The sequence below is a fragment of the Primulina tabacum genome, chromosome 15, assembly GCF_025594145.1.
Source record: "Primulina tabacum isolate GXHZ01 chromosome 15, ASM2559414v2, whole genome shotgun sequence".
In the NCBI taxonomy this organism is placed as follows: Eukaryota; Viridiplantae; Streptophyta; class Magnoliopsida; order Lamiales; family Gesneriaceae; genus Primulina; species Primulina tabacum.
The window spans coordinates 36,258,989-36,283,755 of NC_134564.1; the positions used below are offsets into that span (position 1 = coordinate 36,258,989).

A 24,767-nucleotide genomic window follows, 5' to 3' on the forward strand; every position below is an offset into this window, starting at 1 on the left:
TTATAAGAAATCTATTCTTTATTATTAGAGTACGCATTAAAAGCATGATAGAGCCAACAAACACGATTCCAAAGAGTAAAAATTCAGTTTTGAACGGGTCAAATATATCTGGATTATTTCTGTTAGTTTAGTTAAATTTCGAGAACCAAATTCGGGATAGAATTGTAACTTTCGTAAAATTTTAAGGACCACTACTCCACTAGACCACATAATAATTATTTGATATTTAATAAGGTCTAGCGGCTGTTGGTTGGCTGAGTCACCATGATTTATTTCCTCTCACATTCCTGTCGAGCCGGGGGTGAGGGAAGCCTAAGGTGAGCGATTTCACCTTTGGAGCAATTATTTGATATTTAAAATTAAAGTGTTTTAAGTAAGAATATTAGTTTTAACCTATTTCTATGGGCATGCGGCGGCGGCGCTGTGAGGAGTTACATCACTCATTCACGGCAATGGGCATAGGGATGTTTGGTACGTCCATTTATATTTATTGATTTTAGAAGTCCAAATAAAGGAGGCTATTATTTTCATTGGCAATCGACACCAATCCACGGCATCGTCATCGAGCCCTTCATCACCATTCATGGCGCAGAAACAGAATCCCCAGTCGAATCACTTGTCTGCTGATGGAAATAACTTACGGAAACTCAAGACTGAGGTAACAGTGAATATTCATTCATCCATCTATTATCTCAAAAAAGAAGAACCATCGGCTACTCTTTTCTTCTGTGTTTTAAAATATGTTACTGTTACTCTACTTATGGGATTTTTTTTTTTAATCTTGCCAAATTTTGAGTCTTTTGTGCCAATTTTTTATTATCGAAAAAATATGGTCTGTTTCTGGGTGTCGTGTTTGCACGTCTAGTTTTAGTGACAAACAGTAGATTTTTTTGTGTTTGTTTTTGTTTTGCTTAGCAATTTTCCTCCAATTATTTGTACAATATGTTGAGGCTTTGTGATTCTTTTTTCGCATGACACTGGCCATTACATTTTGAATAGATTTCAGTAGCAAATGAGGATCGTTTTATGTATCCCGTTGTGGTTCTTCACTTCTTTTGTGTTACTGTGCAGGTGACTGGTTTCAACAGTATATCCATCACCTCTTGCATTTACCATTGTTGCAAGAGGTGTGCAAAGAAGAGACAAAGGAGAAAGTATCTTCCTCAAGAAATATTTTCCAAAGTTCTTTTACTTGGTGTTTTCCTTACTATAGATTTGATTTTACGGTATCGAGAGGGACTTAGAAAGAGTGATCAAAGCTCTTTCTTTGTAAGCAACGTGGCCTTCTCGTAAACATCCTTCACCGCCTTTCCGGTCGAGCCTACCGATCTTCCTTATTTTAGGATGCAACTCGGATTCCTCCTTCACGGCTTGTATCTGGGAAATAATCAGCTTTCTGGCACCATCCCTGAAAGGTTGGGGCGTTTGAGCAGTTTGGTAAAGCTGAACTTGACTAGTAATAATTTATCTGGTCCAGTACCAACAAGTTTTGGGAACTTGAAAGGGCTGACTCATTTAGATTTGAGTTATAATGAGCTCAGTGGTGAGCTTCCTTCATCTCTTGCGAGCATAATAAACCTCGTTGGGCTTTATGTTTAGCAGAACAGGCTTTCTGGACAGGTTGATCAGCTTTTCTTGAATTCCATAGCATGGAGGATTGAAACTATGAATTTCCATCTCAAGTTTTACATGATGCTGCGAGGTATGTTTGCCGAGACTGGAACCTCGTGATCCGTTCCCAAAATTTTATTTACGATCACCTTCGGGATTCAAATAGTGGGCTGTTAATCCAGGGTTGTGTTTCTCTTAGAAAAACTTTTGTGGAAATGCGACAAGGTTGTCTCGAGATATCTAAGTTTGATTTTGGGTTTGTTGATCTAGTAACTAGTAGCTGCAATGGTTTGGTGTTGACCACTGACGTCGGTAACCTGCATATTCTCATTGTTGTTAATCCCGTGACAAAGCAGCGTCTCTCTCTTCCTCCATTTTTCAGGCCATTATACTTTGCAGATTTTTGTGGTTTTGCATTTGTTGTGCCTTCCATGGAGTATAAAGTGGTGACGTCTTATGATCGTGTCTTTAGTGCGAATATACAATGTGCAGTGCTAACTATTGGAGTTGATCCAGTTTGGAGGCATATTGATATCCAACACTTGTCTCTCACAACTAGAAAAGCTCTCGGGTCTCTCCCATTGACTACTGGAGCCTTTGTGCACTGGATTGATAAAGCTGTTGTTTTGACTTTGAATATGGAGACTGAAACCATTCACCAGTTTTCTCATCCTCCAGAAGGGTTGATGTACGGAAAATTTTTACCTATGGAAAATAACCTTACCTATGTTTGTAAGGCCAGTGATTTTTTGTGGGAGGTTTGGGAAATGAATCTGGAAACTGGAGTGTGGAACAAGTCGTTTAGCTTTGATTTGGGAATTCAGGTTTCCAGACACAAGGACTTTTTTGGTTCGCAGAGTAATTTAGTTCCCTATGGTTGGTTAGTACATAGGGAGCTATTGGTTTTCGGTGCTCCAATTTGTCATCAGAGTACATGTATGGCTTACAATGTCAAGAGAAAAGAGGTTACTTTGTTCGAGTTGGATCCCAGTAAGGAACCGTACAATATTAAAGCTCATGTTAAGAGTCTTATTTGGTTGCAATGAGGATTTTAACTACCAATTTCTTGTTTGTTATTCGCCTTACATATTTCCCGGCGTAATGAGCTTCTAACGGACTTGGTTATTTGGTCTTTCGGGGGACTTTTGGTTATACTTCATTCCTTGCTGATGAATTTAGAAATATTTAGATAAAATGAAATATTTTATTTTTGAAACCTGGATTTAGAAAGATACCATTTATCACATCGTGTGATTTTCTACTTTATGCTTTGTTTTTTTATAAACAAAATTTAAATTATCACACAGACTGGCTGTGTTTGGTATTCACGATTACTATATCCATTGCATTTTTTTTTCAATCCTTGGTTTTATGTTTATGATTAGAACCCTCGGTTGGAGGTGGGTTAAACAAATCAAGAAACTATAGTAATGTGGATTAATAGTTGAAATTACCAGCGCATCCTTAATCTTTTTGTTTTACCATCTCGTCGTTATTCCTATTCCTTTTAAACTCATTTTGATCCACGGTGAATTGGCGTTAACTGCTTCAATCTCAATGGAGTAGGAATTGGAGAATGCCACTTTGGGATTTATGTTAATAGAAGAATGCATGAAAAATGCCTAATCAAATGCACAAATCAAAGCAAATTTTATGTTGGAGAAACTTGATGTTCATGCGATTTATATTCCTCAGTTGAGTTTGGTGTCTGTTGTAGTGCCATTTTTAGCTTCATTTTGGTGCTGGTTTTGTGTTAATGGGGAAGAATTTAAAGATGCATGCTAAAATTTCAGAAACTGGTGCAAGAATTAAATCTGGTTTGGGTAGTTGAATTTTTGTTGTGTTGTTAGAATTATGGGTGCAACCTCTTAGGTTTGAATGAAACTTTCATGGCATTAAGTTACCTTGTAAATGGCGTTGTAGTAACTTGATTTGGAGTTAGAACGAGATAAGTACGTCATTTTCAGTAATTTGGGTATAGTGTCAACATGAAATTTTAGATCTTCAAGATATCTTTGAGATGACACTTATTAGGATTGATTCGAAGTTATACTAAATTAGTGACGAAGTTTCTTCTTTCAAGTGTGTCATCTTACAACAACTGGTTACAAGATAAGTTTTGAAAAGTAGAAGTTATACTAAATTAGTGACGAAGTTTCTTCTTTTAAGTGTGTCATCTTGCAACAAATGGTTTACAAGATAAGTTTTGAAAAGTAAAAAACCAAAATCGCTCATAAAAGATGAAATGTGGTTCATTAAGTTGGCTAGCTTTCCAACTGAACCCGAATGAATTAGATAAAAAATAGAATTTATATGAATTTTTCTACCGTTATGGGACGAGCTGGATGCAGCTAACAGTACCATTTGCATCCAGCATTTACGTGTGGGAGCCTCTGTTTAGAGTTTAGAATCTTGGCATGACTGTTTCAAATAGTTAAGTAATATTGAATTCTCAACTTAGGTCTTAGGCCAACATAACATAATTATGATTGAAATAATTAGGAGACTTTTATTGTATATTTTGAATCGAATGCATGTGCATTAAAATTATATCGACTTATTAAAATATTTTATTTGTGTGACTTCGAGGGATGAAGTTGTAAGATGCGGCAGTTTCATGTAGAAGGAATAATGACTTGTACATTATGAGATATTAAATAGTGTGTATTAGTACTCATATTCTTTTTTTTTTCCTGAAAGGTTAGTACTTGTATTTATTGAAGGGGTTAGAATTGAGCATTAGTAGGTGTTGAATCTATGGTTGCTTATCGAGTTTCTTGGATTGGTATCATCTTAGAACTAAGACTTGAAAGCATTTTATATTTGGATACTGTAAGAGTTGAGTTACCTTTTAAGCTTGCGACTTAAAATGAACAATTGTTTGGGGAAATAATAATAAATTTACTTGAACAGTCTAGCATATGAAAAAAAGATTTAAGTTATGTAATCAATTTTTATTATGCCAACATATAAAAATTGAATATAAGATCCAACTAGGGGAGCAAACGAACCGAATCGAGCTAAATAATAGTAAAACATTTTAGGCTTGAGTTCAGATCAAATTAAGTATATTAGAGTTCAAGATCGATTCAAAACTCGAAAATTTCAAATATTTTGGTTCGAGCTCGGCTAGAAATGAAGTTCGAGTTCAACTCAAAATATTTTCGAATATATTCGTGAACTATTCTAACTATTGTTAAGGTTCGACAACTTTGTTCGAAAGCTCAAATGTTCGAAATATATTTATTATATCATTATATTAATAAAATGTAACGCTTGCGAGCGGCTCATGAACTATCTAACAAAATAATTTTGGCTCGAGTTCAGCTCGAAAAAAGTTCGAATATGTTCAGATTCGGCTCGAGTTCGATAAGTTCGAATATGAATAAAATATTATCGAGCTGACTCAAAAAGCTAACAAAACCGATTCGATTCGTTTGCGCCCCTAATCCAACTTAATATGTATGAGATTAATAATTATGTTGGAAGGTCTATTAAAGTTTTACTACCCTACCGTGTTAAGATTTTAGTTAATGTATGGTTTTTTGGGCATTAGCTTAGGCTCGGAAGTTTCATTTAAGTGTTTAGTTTTACGTTACAATTTTACAAAAGAGGAGTAAAATTATGATTTCTTTTTTGATAAATAAAATCACGAGAAAACAATGATATTATAACACAAGAGAAAGTTATACCATTTTCACATGAGTGAACAAGGGGTGTAAATTAGCTTTTGATGGCTAAGTAACAACATTGTGAATTTAACAAGAGTTTTAATTTTTATTTTTTTTAATTTTTATTTTTAATGAATTTAACAAGCGTTTGATGGGCTTTAGCTGTGATTGAGTTTCATCGGGGATTGAACATATTGTCTTTTCCAAGTGCCCTAAGATTTTAATTTATTATTAGAGTATGCAGTGAAAGCATGATAGAGTCAACTGACACGATTTCAAAGTTAGTAAAAATTCAGTTTTGAACGTCGAAATTTATCTGGATGTATTCTGTTAGTTAAATTTCGAAAACGAAATTCATTTTAAGAGGGATATAATTGTAACTTTCGAAAATTTTCAAGGACCACCTAGACCATATAATAATAATTATTTAAAATTAAAGTGTTTTAAGTAAGAATCTTAGTTTTGACCGATTTTTATTCTGTTGCCATTTTTTGCAACGGTTTTATTTACCGTCGCCTTTGGCGACGTTAAATTTACATCCGTCGCCATAAACATTAATTAATTATTGTATTTATAGATTAGCGACGGTTGCAGTACAAACCGTGGCTATCGTAGCGACAAATCTACATAAACTGTCGCTAATATAGCGACTGTGTATAGAAAACCGTCGCTATGATACCGAGAGTTCCTATGCACCGTCGCTATGAATACAAACCCGTCACTACCAGAGCGACGGTAATTTTACAACTGTCGCTACAGAGCGACGGTACTTTTACAACTGTCGCTATAATAGCGACAGTGCATAAGAAACAGTTGCTAATAGCGACAGTTGCGACCAAAACCGTCGCCGATCCAGATCGGCGGCGGTTTGTCTAAAACAGTCGCTATTGGCGACGCTTAATATCGAAAACGTAGCTAATGGCGACGGTTTAGGGTAAACCCGTCGCTATCATTCTATTTATACCGAGGTTCACGAACATTTTCTTCGCGCGAAATTTCTTCGGCACAATCTTCGCTCAAGTAAGGTTTTTAAATCGTTTTTTTTTTTACAGAAATTGTAATATTTAATTTTTTTGTAGTACTTTATTTACGAATTACAGCATAGTATTTTATTTATGAATTGTAACATAGGAAATTATTAATTTTGTAAATTATGAATGAGTTATTTGTGATAAGATATGAAAAACCGTGGCTCGAAGGTTAAGCTACTGTTTATTTAAATATCTTCGCTTCATATAGCGACGATTTTTGTAAATCAGTTGCTTACTATAGCGACGGTGTTTAAAACCCGTCGCTATATTAAGCAACGGTGTATGTAAAACAGTTGCCACATTTAGCGACGGTGTTTGGAAAACCGTCGCTATATTAACCAACGGTGTATGTAAAACAGTCGCTATATTAAGCGACGGACTTGTTATAACCGTAGCGACGGTGTTCTTAGCTCAACCCATCGCTATTTGGTCACGGTTATTGAAATACTGTCGCTATGTGAAGGCGACGCCACGTTCGGTTACGGACGACTAAACCGTCGCTATAACCGTCGCCTCACGGTTTTAGCGACGGTTTGACCGTCGCTAATCCCGTGTTTTTTTTGTAGTGTCTGGCTTGATTACTTTTTAAATTTCATATTTTGCTATAAAATGATCAATTTACATACTTTTAATCAACCTCCTCTGCGATCCTCTGGATATTTACTTTGCTGTAAATAATTACAATTTACATACTTTTAATCAACCTCCTTTGCGATCCTTCGGATACTACGTGCTCTGTAATTTATTGCACTAAATTTCTAGATGATTGGTTGAAATGTTATTGATTGTGTTTTTTCTATTGTGAGTTGCAGATTTAGTGCAACATTACGAAGAACGTCAGTTGAAACAGGTTCACTTATGAAATTCTTCCTTCCTCAGTGTTCAGGTTTTATGTAGCCTCGAATTTTAAAAATAGTTGCAACAATTGAATATTAGTTAGAATATAATGTTTGGTGTTTGTTGATTATTCTATGAAAAGAATATAAAATTACACTGCCAAATGCTGTAATTAAAAATACCAGGAGCATTACTTCATGATTGACGGAATTAATCAACGAAATAATTTAATTTTGATCGATTTAAGTGGTCTTATCGGCCTTAAAACTGAAATTATTGAAGATATATGGGTAAATGTTGGATTTATGTTTCGAAACTAAGCTTATTTGTGCATATGGTTTGAATTTATGCTGAAACATGTAGTCCTACTCGGTAGCAGTAGGAACAGAGCATATTGGGTCTTTTTCATGTTACTGCAACTTTTACTTATGGAATTTGAAGTTATGGTCTGAAGAAAGCTTCTACTGCTCTGTGTTGCTTCGGTTTGATGCCAATTTTTAACATCATTTGGTTAAAATTGAAAGAGATATGCTCATATTACTGAAACTAATCCTACATCAGAAACTAGCTTGCAGTAGAGCAAATTTCTTACTGTTTTTTAAAATTATGAGCATTGTACTCTGGAAAATTGGAAATATGATTCCAATGAAAGATGTAGAGAATTGTCTTATCTTCAAAATCGAAATGACACCGAAATCACGTAATTTGGTTTAGTGATGAATGATATTTACCCAATTTCCCAGATAATATGCATTCTCATATAAATAGGGCATACAAGATTACAAGTATGTTCTTGCGAACAAATTTAGGCCAGTTATATGATTTTATTTGGCATAACTTTGTGATGATGAGTTGGACTTTGAGATGTCTTGCACTTCCAATTGGAATAACTCGATTTTGATCAAGCATGAGAATGTTATCAACTTCCTACCAATATGTGTCGAAGAGGAAAATGCTTCTGCTTTGCTTTGCATGTGTGTGTTGGTATGGGTTGTTTTCGGCATTGTTAATCAAATAATTTCACTAAGCGTTGATCAACTTAAATGTGATAGAATTTGTTTGCTTTTCAACAAAATTAGAAGAATGAAAATTTGGTGAGTTTTGGTCAAGTTATAGGAAACATTCTCAAGGCATGTAAACTGAAATTTTATGATATGTTATAGACTAAGCAATTAGGCAAAAGTTTGATATTGTTAAGGTATTTGAATGAATTTATGATATTATTGTGGATGTATCTCATTGATAAAATCATGATGTGAGGATCGTGGAGACGAGCTATCTTGGTGTATTACTCCATTTTGTACTTGAATCATACTGCCTAGGTACTGCCCGGATACGTGTTTTTTAAATTTTTTTGATTTATATTTCCATTCCTTGGATGTATCATTGCCCACAACTCTTGGTTTATTGGTATGTCATGTCATGTCAATTTTTTGTACCACGCTTTAATAGATTGTTCTATTTCTTTTGCATATTTATGTTGTACTTGCCACTTGGGAATGATTCGATAAAATGAATATTTTATTATTACGCTAGAACAGAGAGAGTTTAACTTATGCATACAATGCCTAAAAATAAATACAGTTTTAATTGTTTTTGTTCAATTTATTAACTGAATTTAGGAGACAAATTTGAGGTTTTTATATTCAATAAATTTTAATTCGATAATATTATTATAATTTTTGGAAAATCATTTGACTACTTGTTTATTTCTTTTACGTTGAAGTTTATCTTTATTTCAAGTGGGATGATATTGCGGTTGCAAAAGAATATTATTTTTTATGATCAAAACTTATATCATGTAAGTTAACAAATTGAGTTTGGCGGATTTATTTAAGCTTTGAAATTCATTGTCTTTCATGATTCAAGTACAAAATGTTTCGGTGTCATGCTGTTAAAATTTCATGAATGTTTAATTTATTAACTCAATTCATTCATGTGTGCCTCGGTGGCTAGTGTTTATAATTATTTGAAAATTGAGATATATTTGGTGATTAAAAGGAGGTTACATATGTTTCAAAGAAAAAAAAGGAGGTTACATAAAGGAGTGGAGCCCACATTGTAACTTCGTTGTAACTGTTTAATGCGTGTGAGATTGAAAGTGGCCACGTACAACCTTTCACCATTTCTCACTTTTCCTCTTAAACCATATGCTTTTGTGTTCTTTCTAGGGCAGCCTTTCTAATTTGTGCTATTTCCTTCTAAATCAACATCCGCAGGATCAATGGAAGCTGGAGCAGATTTGAGTATGTCTTGCAAAACTTATTTGTTTGTTTATTTATCTATTTATTTAAATTAACAACTCTATTTATTGAACTATATTATTGAACTATATTTACAGATTTTTTTACTCGACGACGAAGTACCAGTGCGGTTAGGAAGAAGACGCACGGCGAAATTACAGCGGCGCCTCCACACTTTCAATGTTAAAACAAGGAGCTGGAAACTCCGCTACCAGAGGACATTTTGCAAGAAAATTAATATGGTGTTACGGTGTCTAGAACACCAAGAACGAATAGGTAATTACATATTAATTTCTTTTATTTGTACGTATGTGATATTTTCCATTAATATGCAATGTAAATTACATTCTGCCCAAACTTCCTGGTGTTTAGTGGAAATAAAGACCTATGTGTGTTGTGTGCGTGCGATATGATTGTTTCTTGATAGATCAACAGATAGAAACATGCTATCGTACTTACTGTAATTTACATTGCATCTTAATGGAAAATATCACATACTTGAGCCTTATTTATTAACACCTCCTTTGTAGCTGTCTTGACACAGATACCAGTCACTTCCGCTTTTTCACTTCCCGGCTTTAATCTCTCCACCCTTTGATGTGTAGTGCATATGTGATGTTTAAGTTGATTTATATTTGACAGTGTTTACATGTTTAATAATTTTTTCATCTGCATACATGCAGGGTTACAGCCATTTCGTAACAGAATGAGATTTAAAGTTTCAATTGTAAACCTTCTAAATGAGGTAACTTCTTGGAACCTTGATTTAAAATCTTTATGTACAATTTGTTTGGCTCATTTGTGAATACGAAATTGGAAAAAATAACAAAAGATTCTATTTCAAGTTTTCATCTTGCAACGAATTAACCTGGTTGATCTTGTATGAGTTAACGAAGTTTTAAAGTATTGGACATAATTGTCTCCGCCTTATCTCTAATGTTGATTATTATTTTAGAACTTTAAATGATATGTGTTGTTACTGTTTTGAATAGTTTTCTGTTTCCATTCTTTCTGAAACAGGAGGATCCCGCAATTGATCACTTGTTTGAGGTAACAATTAAACTGAACTATGTCGTGTGTTCTATTTGTTCTGCTTAGCAAACATATCAAATTCCATTAATAATGAAGTCTGAATATCGAGTATAATTGTCGTAAAATGTAATAATTAATTTTAGTATTTGTTATTGTATTTGTATGTATGAAACTTGTGCCACTTAATCTGCTCAGCATGTCTAAATTAAAGAAGTTTTTAAAATGCGTTTGCTTGATAGAGTTGTCTGACATATTGTACCAAGCTTTTGTTGTTTTCTCCAGCTATTTCATGTACAAGAAATTAGATTCTCTTTATTTCAAATATGATTATTAATGAGTGATTTATGAAACTCATCTCTCCGTGGACATGCATGTTATGTTCAATTTCAGGAAAAAAAATTATTCCTTTTGTTCGAACTGAATCATAAAATTTATTATGACATCGTTTGTTTTTTTTTCCAATTTGTGTTTTTTTCTATGTTGGAACAATCGTAAATTATTTCATGTACAATATATCGTTAATGATGTGTTCACTCTTCACAACAAAATAACAAAAGATTGTATTTCAAGTTTTCCTCTTGCAATGAGTTAATTTGTGTGGGGACCCGGACGCTAATCAAGTTCTTAATCATAATTGGGACTAATTAATCAATTAAAAACAAGGTCTAATTTTTTTTTTAAAATGCGGAACGTAGTGAAATCAAACTCATATACATATCAGTATAAAATAAAGTACATGTCCTGTACCGTCTACAAACCAGTAAAACTAAGGTACAACATCTATATATCAAGTGTCACACCCTATATACATCAAAGTCCGAAGTCTCCACTCTATCACGATCTCTCCTCATCTCCTGGACCCTGATCCTGTCCCACCTGTTGTCATGTACACATACAAACAAGACAACAGCCGGATAATTCCGGTGAGAATATAATCCCAGTATAAATCAACGAAACATGCAATCATATAAACACATATACAGCATGTAATCAGGTAACAAATATATGTATCAAAATCTGAAATATGAACAATCATAGACTGTCGACAATGCTCGTAATTCCACAATTCAGACTAGACTCAATCCTAGTCTAGGGATCCCGGTTTCCAAATGTGGTATTCCTATATCGAATTCTGTAATAGAAGGAACCCTGATCCTATTACTCGATATAACCAAATATGGTGTTCTTATATCGAATTCCGTAATAGAAAAATTCCGATTCTATTTACTCGATATAACCAAACATCCGGTGTCCTGACCTAACCGTCATGGACTGTAGCTCTATCGCTAATATCCTTATCTTGAGACATCGTGCAATGTGCCCGTGGCGATCCCGCCACTATCAGGCACTTCCGTCCCAAGATTTCTATACTATCTTGTGACATCGTGCAATGTTCCCGTGGCGATCCCACCACTATCAGGAACTTCTGTCACAAGATTACTCATCTACTACCTGTTATCTATAATTCAAGAGAACGAGTACATAATCAAATCAATGCAAATATCAATGCAAATATCAATGCAATAAAGTAAAGTATGTGATTTAGGGAAACTCAAGTCTAAACCGACTCAAGTCGATCTCCCAATACCACATTGACTTATACCTTTCTTTCGTCGGTTTCTGGCTCAGTCGAAGTCCTGAATTCACAGTCTGTCTGGCAATGACAATATCAATAATCTCATGTCAATATACCTTTCAAATCAATAACAATTTGATCAATCTTGATTTAATTCAAAATCAACGGCATAACGGTACAATTTCAATATCCCCGTCAAAACAATATCCTCAAATCACAGTTACAATCCATAACCTATATCCAATAAAATCCGTAATCCAATCACAATTCAAATCTGTCTGGTATAAATCAATATACCTTCAAAATTCATAAAAAATCCATAATCAGTCCGTTTCCTAATCTGACTTCGATTCTACGATGTCTAACATATCAAGAATATCATATATGAATCCTATTCAATTCTGACAATAGCATAATTTCAAAGCATGTCAAAACGTAGCAAAACTTACGTCCAGTTGTAGCCTACGTCGATAGGATTACAGTACTGAAGTCGGATTACAAATCAGACGGACGGATTTTTCACAAAAGGCGTAAGGATTTTTCACTCTTTCACAGAAACCCTTTTCTCGTTTCCTCTGTTGTGATTTTCGTTCAAATGGACTAAGTTATGTATATATATATCCAATCTTGCATGTAAAGAAACGTGGCTCATTTTCATACAATTTAGGCGGCGCTCGAGCGGTCAAAAACTACCGCTCGGGCGCCGAACACTCTGTCCAAGTACTCGGCTAGTCACGCACTGGCGCTCGGGCGGTCATAGACTACCGCCCGGGCGCCACATCTTCTGTCCAAGATGTGATTCTACTGAACTTTGGCGTTCGGGCGGTCATTTCTTACCGGTCGGGCGCCACTAGTTCTGTCCAAAGATTGCACCCTTCATATTTAATCTTATTTCGTGTCCCGATTAATCCTTTCATAATCATATCAATTATAAATCAACAATTACCGATTACTAGGATTAAATTTCCGGGCATTACAATTTGGTTGATCTTGTGTAAGTTAAAGATGTTTAAAAGTGCATCCGAATTTCATAATTTGCGTTCATGTCTATCTCAAAATATGGCTGATATTTTATTTAAACAGACACCTAATTATGGTTACAGTTTCTTTGGCGCTCATTTAGAGCATGTTGATTTTCTTTGGCGCCTGAGATTGCTTTTTGTTTTAAAAAAAAATTCAGTAACAGAGAAGTGCATTTTGAAAATACAACTTCTCTGCTTTTTTTTAATAGTAACTTAAAATGTAAAAGGCCCAACCCAACCCCAAACCCTAGCAGCCCAGTTCACAAATTAAATAACAGAAGGCGACGAGAGCAGAAGTGTGAAGACTGCAACAGAATTATAGAAGCCAACAACGTGACTTAATTTGTCGTTTTGTGTGACATTGTGACTTAATTATTTCATATTTTAATATATTATTCTAAGATAAATATATATTTTTTTAAAAATTAAAAATGTGCGCCTTGCTTCGGTAAGGCGCGCGCCTCGCCTTACGCCTTGCGCCTCAGGCTCCAAAGCCCTTGTGCGCCTCGGTGCGCCTTGCGCCTTGAGCCCTTGACAACTATGTTCATGTCTATCTCAAAATATGACTGATATTTTATTTAAATGGACACCTAATTATGGTTACAGTTTCTTTGGCGCTCATTTAGAGCATGTTGATATTTTCTATTTTAGATTGTTTTGGTTGATAAACGTACTTGGTATTTTTTCCTTGATTTGACTGAATTTTTCTTTATTTGATATATTTTTACTCAATTGTGTAGTGCTATCATATTATATATTTTTTCTTGTTTGATATATGTTTGCTTAGTTTGTGGCCCTCTCATGTAATATGTTATCTTACTTTGTTGGAGAGATGATTTTTAGGTCTTTATGTATTTTGTCGTATTTTTTGTTTCTTATTTTCATAGGAAAACATTTTAAATGATGCAAGGGAACATCATCATCTGCAGATTTGTTTTGACTTCAATATCTTAATGATCAAGTTTTTTTTTGCCTCTTAACTCTTGTGAATAAATGGAGTGTAATAATTTGCATCATGTTGATCTCAACATGTGGTCGATATTTATTTTAATGGATAGCTAATTACGATTACAGTTTTTTTTTTGCACTAATTTAGAGCATGTTGAATTCTCTTTTTTAAATTGTTCTTGTCGACGGATATCTTGGCATCTATGAGTGTGAATTACTTAATAAGACTTGTTCCTTAGAAATGGGTCTCTCAACCAATCTGTATATGCCATCATGCACTCCACCATAGCCAAACATTTTCCCCGTGCCCAGCTCTTGTGTAACACAATGAGAAGGAAAAAATTCAACTTTATGATTCAAATCTCTTGTAAGAGCACTGACGGACGGTAGGTTTATGTGAAAACCGGGGAATGTGTGTGTAAGGCTAGAGGCAAATTATTCGAAAAAGTATAGTTAATAGAACCTTTTCCGACAATAGGAGATAAATACACGTCAACCACACGGACTTTATCATTGCTTGAACAAGAGAAATAAGTTAGAAATTTGTTTCGAGCACTAGTCATATGATCGGAGGCTCCATAATAAAAAAAATCCACGAATCATCAGGAATATTATGTTTATTTTGGACAGTATGAGCTGATGGACGCGAGATACCCGAGTGTGCAAGATGAGAGGGAGGAGTGGAAGTACTAGCTGTGATGGAACGAGATTCAAATCTTGCTAGAAGAAGCCTGAGAGTTTGCGGTTCCTCCTTGGACAGTCCCCCCTGGAAGAATTTTGTTCCCCTGGTTTCCCTGTATGAGAAGTTTCGGAAATATAAGCTTGAGGTATGCACCTGCATATCTTTTACCACCACAACCACGTTTAGGACGACCATGGAGTCTCCAACACGTGTCTTTAGTGTGCCGTGGTCTCACAAAGTATTCGCATGATCTCGCGTTTTGTTCATGACGACCATGGAGTCTCCAACATGTGTCTTTAGTGTGCCTTGGTCTTACACAGTATTCACATGATCTCGCGTCTTGTTCATTTCCTCTACCTGTATTTCCAGTTGCATTGTGTTTCGCAGTGACAGAGTATGAGTTAGCCAACATACTTGATCTCTCTGTGGGTATAATAAGCATCATAGCACTATGCCTGATCTCATCCTGCTGTGCACATAGCTATATGCTTGTGGTAAAGAGGGAAAAGAATCCCGTCCGAGAACTTGAGTTCTAATCTCATCGAATGCATCATTCAGCCCTGTTAGAAAATCATATACACATTCCTTTTCGTTTAATTTCTCTAATTTTGTTACATCAGTCTCACATGAAGCTTGAAAGTCCTTGTAATAGTCAAGCTCATGCCACAATCCACTAATTTCAGAAAAATACTGACCAATGGTTATTTCATCTTGCTTGGTCTCATGAACCTTTTTCCGCAACTTATCCTGGCTGCCCAAATATTTGTGCTGTATTGAGCAGTAGATATCAAAGTGCAAGATTTGGTTGAATGGAATCAACCAACCACGACATTATCAGAGAATTTTCGGAGTTCCATTTGCTAAGACTGGGATCTGTAGGATCTGGTCTTCTTTTCCAGTTATTCATATAGCCTAGCAATCGTCTAGCCTGAATGAATATCGAGCATGATTTATTGGTTTTTGTTGACTTTATCATATCTTTTTTTATTTTTGTAGGAACACATTCCAAATAACCAACATGAACGGCCTCATGTTTGTTTATCAAGTTGTTTTTTCCTCTCTCTAAATCTTATCCTATCTTTTTTTATTTTTTGGTACTCATTTAGAACATGTTGAGCTTTTCTCTCTTCAACTGTTTTGGCTGACGAATATATTTTTGGAATTTTTCGCTGATATGACCGAAGTCAACGTTATATTGCATCTTCAAAGTTTTATAAGTCTTCCCTCTAATACAAATGCAGTAACTTTCTTGCTTGTATATTCATTTCTTGTTGGAGAGATGATTTTTACGTCTTTATGTATTTTATCGTATTTTTTTTGTTTTTTTATTTTCGTAGGAAAACATTGCAACTCATGAAGGGGAACAAGTTGGTGGGCATGTTTGTTTTGATATCTTTATGATCAGTTTTTTTCCCCTCAATATTACGAGTAAATGGAGTGTAATAATTTGCATTCATGTTGATCTCAACATCTGGCCGATATTTATTTTAATGGACAGCTAATTACAATTACACTAAGTTCTTGTAATAAATGAAGCTTGAAAGTCCTTGTAATAGTCAAGCTCTTGCCACAATCCACTAAGTTCAGAAAAATACTGACCAATGGTCATTACTCCTTGCTTGGTCTCTTAAACCTTTTTCCGCAACTCATCCAGACTGAGTAAGTTTGGGCAGCTGCATGCCAAATATTTGTGCTGTATCGAGGAGTAGATATCAAAGTGCAAGATTTGGTTGCATGGAATCAATCAACCGATATTATCAGAGAATTTTCAGAGTTCCATTTGCTAAGACTGGGATCTGCAGGATCTGGTCTTCTTTTCCAGTTATTCATATAGCCTAGCAATCGTCTAGCCTGAATGAATATCGAGGATGATTTATTGGTTTTTGTTGACTTTATCATACCCTTTTTTATTTTTGTAGGAACACATTCCAAATAACCAACATGAACAGCCTCATGTTTGTTTATCGAGTTGTTTTTTTCCTTTCTCTAAATCTTATCATACCTTTTTTTATTTTTTGGTACTCATTTAGAACATGTTGAGCTTTTCTCTCTTCAACTGTTTTGGCTGACGAATATATTTTTGGAATTTTTTCGCTGATATGACCGAATTCAACGTTATATTGCATCTTCAAAGTTTTATAAGTCTTCCCTCTAATACAAATGCAGTAACTTTCTTGCTTGTATATTCATTTCTTGTTGGAGAGATGATTTTTACGTCTTTATGTATTTTATCGTATTTTTTTTGTTTTTTTATTTTCGTAGGAAAACATTGCAGCTCATGAAGGGGAACAAGTTGGTGGGCAGGTTTGTTTTGATTCCAAATAACCAACATGAACAGCCTCATGTTTGTTTATTAAGTTTTTTTCTTCTTTCTAAATCTTATCATATCTTTTTTTATTTTTTGGTACTCATTTAGAACATGTTGAGCTTTTCTCTCTTCAACTGTTTTGGCTGACGAATATATTTTTGGAATTTTTTCGCTGATATGACCGAATTCAACGTTATATTGCATCTTCAAAGTTTTATAAGTCTTCCCTCTAATACAAATGCAGTAACTTTCTTGCTTGTATATTCATTTCTTGTTGGAGAGATGATTTTTAGGTCTTTATGTATTTTATCGTATTTTTTTTGTTTTTTATTTTCGTAGGAAAACATTGAAACTCATGAAGGGGAACAAGTTGGTGGGCATGTTTGTTTTGATATCTTTATGATCAGTTTTTTTTCCCTCCAAATATTACGAATAAATGGAGTGTAATAATTTGCATTCATGTTGATCTCAACATCTGGCCGATATTTATTTTAATGGACAGCTAATTACTGTTACTCGAAGTTCTTGTAATAAATGAAGCTTGAAAGTCCTTGTAATAGTCAAGCTCTTGCCACAATCCACTAAGTTCAGAAAAATACTTACCAATGGTCATTACTCCTTGCTTGGTCTCTTAAACCTTTTTCCGCAACTCATCCAGACTGAGTAAGTTTGGGCAGCTGCATCCCAAATATTTGTGCTGTATCGAGGAGTAGATATCAAAGTGCAAGATTTGGTTGCATGGAATCAACCAACCACGACATTATGAGAGAATTTTCAGAGTTCCATTTGCTAAGACTGGGATCTGCAGGATCTGGTCTTCTTTTCCAGTTATTTATATAGCCTAGCAATCGTCTAGCCTGAATGAATATCGAGCATGATTTATTGGTTTTTGTTGACTTTATCATATCCTTTTTTATTTTAGTAGGAACACATTCCAAATAACCAACATGAACAGCCTCATGTTTGTTTATTAAGTTTTTTTCTTCTCTCTAAATCTTATCATATCTTTTTTTATTTTTTGGTACTCATTTAGAACATGTCGAGCTTTTCTCTCTTCAACTGTTTTGGCTGACGAATATATTTTTGGAATTTTTTCGCTGATATGACCGAATTCAACGTTATATTGCATCTTCAAAGTTTTGTAAGTCTTCCCTCTAATACAAATGCAGTAACTTTCTTGCTTGTATATTCATTTCTTGTTGGAGAGATGAGTTTTAGGTCTTTATGTATTTTATCGTATTTTTTTTGTTTTTTTATTTTCGTAGGAAAACATTGAAACTCATGAAGGGGAACAAGTTGGTGGGCAGGTTTGTTTTGATTCCAAATAACCAACATGAACAGCCTCATGTTTGTTTATTAAGTTTTTTTCTTCTCTCTAAATCTTATCATATCTTTTTTTATTTTTTGGTACTCATTTAGAACATGTTGAGCTTTTCTCTCTTCAACTGTTTTGGCTGACGAATATATTTTTGGAATTTTTTCGCTGATATGACCGAATTCAACGTTATATGGCATCTTCAAAGTTTTATAAGTCTTCCCTCTAATACAAATGCAGTAACTTTCTTGCTTGTATATTCATTTCTTGTTGGAGAGATGATTTTTAGGTCTTTATGTATTTTATCGTATTTTTTTTGTTTTTTATTTTCGTAGGAAAACATTGCAACTCATGAAGGGGAACAAGTTGGTGGGCAGGTTTGTTTTGATTCCAAATAACCAACATGAACAGCCTCATGTTTGTTTATTAAGTTTTTTTCTTCTCTCTATATCTTATCATATCTTTTTTTATTATTTGGTACTCATTTAGAACATGTTGAGCTTTTCTCTCTTCAACTGTTTTGGCTGACGAATATATTTTTGGAATTTTTTCGCTGATATGACCGAATTCAACGTTATATGGCATCTTCAAAGTTTTATAAGTCTTCCCTCTAATACAAATGCAGTAACTTTCTTGCTTGTATCTTCATTTCTTGTTGGAGAGATGATTTTTAGGTCTTTATGTATTTTATCGTATTTTTTTGTTTTTTATTTTCGTAGGAAAACATTGCAACTCATGAAGGGGAACAAGTTGGTGGGCAGGTTTGTTTTGATTCCAAATAACCAAAATGAACAGCCTCATGTTTGTTTATTAAGTTTTTTTCTTCTCTCTAAATCTTATCATATCTTTTTTTATTTTTTGGTACTCATTTAGAACATGTTGAGCTTTTCTCTCTTCAACTGTTTTGGCTGACGAATATATTTTTGGAATTTTTTCGTTGATATGACCGAATTCAACGTTATATTGCATCTTCAAAGTTTTATAAGTCTTCCCTCTAATACAAATGCAGTAACTTTCTTGCTTGTACATTCATTTCTTGTTGGAGAGATGATTTTTAGGTCTTTATGTATTTTATCGTATTTTTTTTGTTTTTTTATTTTCGTAGGAAAACATTGAAACTCATGAAGGGGAACAAGTTGGTGGGCAGGTTTGTTTTGATTCCAAATAACCAACATGAACAGCCTCATGTTTGTTTATTAAGTTTTTTTCTTCTCTCTAAATCTTATCATATCTTTTTTTATTTTTTGGTACTCATTTAGAACATGTTGAGCTTTTCTCTCTTCAACTGTTTTGGCTGACGAATATATTTTTGGAATTTTTCGCTGATATGACCGAATTCAACGTTATATGGCATCTTCAAAGTTTTACAAGTCTTCCCTCTAATACAAATGCAGTAACTTTCTTGCTTGTATATTCATTTCTTGTTGGAGAGATGATTTTTAGGTCTTTATGTATTTTATCGTATTTTTTTTGTTTTTTATTTTCGTAGGAAAACATTGCAACTCATGAAGGGGAACAAGTTGGTGGGCAGGTTTGTTTTGATTCCAAATAACCAACATGAACAGCCTCATGTTTGTTTATTAAGTTTTTTTCTTCTCTCTAAATCTTATCATATCTTTTTATATTTTTTGGTACTCATTTAGAACATGTTGAGCTTTTCTCTCTTCAACTGTTTTGGCTGACGAATATATTTTTGGAATTTTTTCGCTGATATGACCGAATTCAACGTTATATTGCATCTTCAAAGTTTTATAAGTCTTCCCTCTAATACAAATGCAGTAACTTTCTTGCTTGTATATTCATTTCTTGTTGGAGAGATGATTTTTAGGTCTTTATGTATTTTATCGTATTTTTTTGTTTTTTATTTTCGTAGGAAAACATTGCAACTCATGAAGGGGAACAAGTTGGTGGGCAGATTTGTTTTGATTCCAAATAACCAACATGAACAGCCTCATGTTTGTTTATTAAGTTTTTTTCTTCTCTCTAAATCTTATCATATCTTTTTTTATTTTTTGGTACTCATTTAGAACATGTTGAGCTTTTCTCTCTTCAACTGTTTTGGCTGACGAATATATTTTTGGAATTTTTTCGCTGATATGACCGAATTCAACGTTATATGGCATCTTCAAAGTTTTACAAGTCTTCCCTCTAATACAAATGCAGTAACTTTCTTGCTTGTATATTCATTTCTTGTTGGAGAGATGATTTTTAGGTCTTTATGTATTTTATCGTATTTTTTTTGTTTTTTATTTTCGTAGGAAAACATTGCAACTCATGAAGGGGAACAAGTTGGTGGGCAGGTTTGTTTTGATTCCAAATAACCAACATGAACAGCCTCATGTTTGTCTATTAAGTTTTTTTCTTCTCTCTAAATCTTATCATATCTTTTTTTATTTTTTGGTACTCATTTAGAACATGTTGAGCTTTTCTCTCTTCAACTGTTTTGGCTGACGAATATATTTTTGGAATTTTTTCGCTGATATGACCGAATTCAACGTTATATTGCATCTTCAAAGTTTTACAAGTCTTTCCTCTAATACAAATGCAGTAACTTTCTTGCTTGTATATTCATTTCTTGTTGGAGAGATGATTTTTAGGTCTTTATGTATTTTATCGTATTTTTTTTGTTTTTTATTTTCGTAGGAAAACATTGCAACTCATGAAGGGGAACAAGTTGGTGGGCAGGTTTGTTTTGATTCCAAATAACCAACATGAACAGCCTCATGTTTGTTTATTAAGTTTTTTTCTTCTCTCTAAATCTTATCATATCTTTTTTTATTTTTTTGTACTCATTTAAAACATGTTGAGCTTTTCTCTCTTCAACTGTTTTGGCTGACGAATATATTTTTGGAATTTTTTCGCTGATATGACCGAATTCAACGTTATATTGCTTCTTCAAAGTTTTATAAGTCTTCCCTCTAATACAAATGCAGTAACTTTCTTGCTTGTATATTCATTTCTTGTTGGAGAGATGATTTTTAGGTCTTTATGTATTTTATCGTATTTTTTTTGTTTTTTATTTTCGTAGGAAAACATTGCAACTCATGAAGGGGAACAAGTTGGTGGGCAGGTTTGTTTTAATTCCAAATAACCAACATGAACAGCCTCATGTTTGTTTATTAAGTTTTTTTCTTCTCTCTAAATCTTATCATATCTTTTTTTATTTTTTGGTACTCATTTAGAACATGTTGAGCTTTTCTCTCTTCAACTGTTTTGGCTGACGAATATATTTTTGGAATTTTTTCGCTGATATGACCGAATTCAACGTTATATGGCATCTTCAAAGTTTTATAAGTCTTCCCTCTAATACAAATGCAGTAACTTTCTTGCTTGTATATTCATTTCTTGTTGGAGAGATGATTTTTAGGTCTTTATGTATTTTATCGTATTTTTTTTGTTTTTTATTTTCGTAGGAAAATATTGCAACTCATGAAGGGGAACAAGTTGGTGGGCAGGTTTGTTTTGATATCTTTATGATCAGTTTTTTTTCCCTCTAAATATTACGAATAAATGGAGTGTAATAATTTGCATTCATGTTGATCTCAACATCTGGCCGATATTTATTTTAATGGACAGCTAATTACTGTTACTCGAAGTTCTTGTAATAAATGAAGCTTGAAAGTCCTTGTAATAGTCAAGCTCTTGCCACAATCCACTAAGTTCAGAAAAATACTTACCAATGGTCATTACTCCTTGCTTGGTCTCTTAAACCTTTTTCCGCAACTCATCCAGACTGAGTAAGTTTGGGCAGCTGCATCCCAAATATTTGTGCTGTATCGAGGAGTAGATATCAAAGTGCAAGATTTGGTTGCATGGAATCAACCAACCACGACATTATGAGAGAATTTTCAGAGTTCCATTTGCTAAGACTGGGATCTGCAGGATCTGGTCTTCTTTTCCAGTTATTTATATAGCCTAGCAATCGTCTAGCCTGAATGAATATCGAGCATGATTTATTGGTTTTTGTTGACTTTATCATATCCTTTTTTATTTTAGTAGGAACACATTCCAAATAACCAACATGAACAGCCTCAGGTTTGTTTATCAAGTTGTTTTTTTCCTCTCTCTAAATCTTATCATATCTTTTTATTTTTTGGTACTCATTTAGAACATGTTGAGCTTTTCTCTCTTCAACTGTTTTGGCTGACGAATATATTTTGGAATTTTTTCGCTGATATGACCGAATTCAACGTATATTGAATCTTCAAAGTTTTATAAGTCTTCCCTCAAATACAAATGCAGTAACTTTCTTGCTTGTATATTCCTTTCTTGTTGGAGAGATGATTTTTAGTTCTTTATGTATTTTATCGTATTTTTTTGTTTTTTATTTTTGTAGGAAAACATACCAAATTATGAAGGGCAACAACAAAGAGTTGGATCTTCTGGATTGGGGCAACGACAAAGAGCTGGATCTTCTGGTTTGGGGCAACAGCGAAGAGATGGATCTTCTGGTTTGCGGTAAAATTCATTTCTGGAATTTGGATTGATTCTACTGCTTTATAGTTTTCAACTTTTTATTTCTGTATAATATTATTTTTCTATTAGAGGAAATATGGATGAAATTAAGAAGAATATCGCGCGGAAGGAGCTCAAGATCAAAGCTGAAAAAGAAAAACTCCGGATTATGGATAGCGGTCTCTTTACTTTTTCTAGTGTGACGGTTCTATTGAACCTACTCTCATCGCATGTTCCGCTGGAACAAAATCCATTACACCTTGAATCTTCCTTGGACAAGACGATGATGAAAAAATTGCAAGAGTTGTTCGGAAAAACTGTACCTACTATTGATGAGTTTCTCCGTCCTTCTTATAAAGTAATTGAACCAGTTATGCAGCGACTAGCCCCAGGATATTCTTTTAAAGTGAATGATGTTGGACCTTATTTTGTTGCTGTTGGGGAACATGAGTAAGTCAATAGTTATTTATATTTTCACGTAAAATAAATTATATCGCATGTTCAATTTGTTTTTTTTATTTATAGAGAAAATCTCATTCCACTTAAGAATATGCTGGGAGAGCTCGAGGAACTAAAATCGCAAAAAGAAGAGCTGGTATGTTACTTATAATTGTTTTGTTTATTTCCAAATAAAGCAAGAAGCCTGAGAATTAGCATATTGTTCTTTTTTGTGTTTACTCAGGAAAGAAAGTTGCAGGAGCAGGGGATTTAGAGAATGAACCTCTTAGGTTTGAATGAAACTTTCATGGCATTGAGTTACCTTGTAAATGGCATTGTAGTAACTTGATTTAATTTGGAGTTAGAACGAGAGAAGTATGTCATTTTCAGTAATTTGGGTATAGTGTCAACATGAAATTTTAGATCTTCAAGATATCTTTTTGATGACACTTATTAGGATTGATTCGAAGTTATACTAAATTAGTGACAAATTTTTTTCTTTTAAGTGTGTCACCTTACAACAACTGGTTTACAAGATAAGTTTTGAAAAGTAAAAGAACCGAAATCGCTCATAAAAGATGAATTGTGGTTCATTAAGTTGGCTAGCTTTCCAACTGAACCCGATTGAATTAGATAAAAAATAGAAGTTATACGAATTTTCTACCGTTATGGGACGAGCTGGATGCAGATAACAGTACCATTTGCATCCAGCATCTACGTGTGGGAGCCCCTGTTTAGAGTTTAGAATCTTGGCATGATTGTTTCAAATAGTTAGGTAATATTGAATTCTCAACTTAGGTCTTCGGCCAACATAACATAATTATGATTGAAATAGTTAGGAGACTTTTATTGTATACTAGGTAAAGACACGTGCGACGCACGTGAAAATACATTTCTATTATCAATAATTGTTGTTAAAGAAATGAGATCATAAGAGATTAATTTACAAAAAATTATATATTAATGATTTCATGCTATATTAGTCGATAGAAAATGAGTGATACTACATGTGCAACCAAATTTGTACAATAATTCTTACAGTTCAAAAAAATCGATACAGAAATTTCATTTATCAAAAACTCATGATAAATTAAATATAAAAACTCATTAGATAATAACAAAATCTCACGATATAATTGTTATAAATATCGCAGTACGATATATTGGTTGTACCTTTAGCATTATCAGTAGGAAATTCAATGTGATATAATTTGTACTACATGTATTATAAAATGAGTGCAAAAGATATTTGTTTAAAAATTTTATGTGTTATAAATCTAAGGTTATTCTTGAATGGAAGAATTTCAAATCCATGAATTTCAATACATTCAAATGTATTTTTGTTATTTAGAGAAATAACATCATAAACTTCAAATCCACTCATTTCATGTTTATATAGTAGTATTTCATGTTAGTTAGGATATTTTTCAACTACACCCAATAATAATGTTATTTGAAATTTATTCTACTTTATATAAATAATAATATGTAAATAAGTAATGTGTAGATTCAAGATTTGATATATTGTTTCATTGTTAACAATAAAATTGTAATTCTAATCCATAAATTTGAAATCAATTTATCCAAGCGTAATTTAA

The 24,767-nt window shown here is 33.7% G+C and overlaps 1 protein-coding gene and 1 long non-coding RNA gene across 4 annotated transcripts in view; both read left to right on the forward strand.

The window, feature by feature from the left end:
• Positions 1 to 333: 333 nt before the first annotated feature.
• LOC142528132 (uncharacterized) overlaps positions 334 to 24,767 on the forward strand; it is a 55,639-nt gene continuing 31,205 nt past the window's right edge. The window contains exons 1-2 of the long non-coding RNA XR_012815618.1: positions 334 to 658; positions 1,072 to 1,182. This is a non-coding gene — a long non-coding RNA (uncharacterized LOC142528132). The remainder of the gene's footprint in view (positions 659 to 1,071; positions 1,183 to 24,767) is intronic.
• LOC142528131 (uncharacterized) lies at positions 1,672 to 23,668 on the forward strand. Of its 3 annotated transcripts, XM_075633217.1 has the most exons (12): positions 1,672 to 1,702; positions 7,126 to 9,396; positions 9,492 to 9,669; positions 10,077 to 10,138; positions 10,414 to 10,443; positions 16,916 to 16,957; positions 21,305 to 21,346; positions 21,690 to 21,731; positions 22,613 to 22,734; positions 22,822 to 23,181; positions 23,257 to 23,326; positions 23,414 to 23,668. In XM_075633217.1, the coding sequence occupies exons 3-12, from the start codon at positions 9,633 to 9,635 to the stop codon at positions 23,441 to 23,443; spliced, it is 837 nt and encodes a 278-aa protein (XP_075489332.1). In that variant the 5' UTR covers positions 1,672 to 1,702; positions 7,126 to 9,396; positions 9,492 to 9,632; the 3' UTR covers positions 23,444 to 23,668. The 3 variants fall into 3 exon arrangements, with proteins under 3 accessions (XP_075489332.1, XP_075489333.1, XP_075489331.1); XM_075633218.1 differs by lacking the exons at positions 1,672 to 1,702; positions 21,305 to 21,346 and adding an exon at positions 20,920 to 20,961 and having other exon boundaries at positions 6,889 to 9,396; XM_075633216.1 differs by lacking the exon at positions 1,672 to 1,702 and having other exon boundaries at positions 6,889 to 9,396.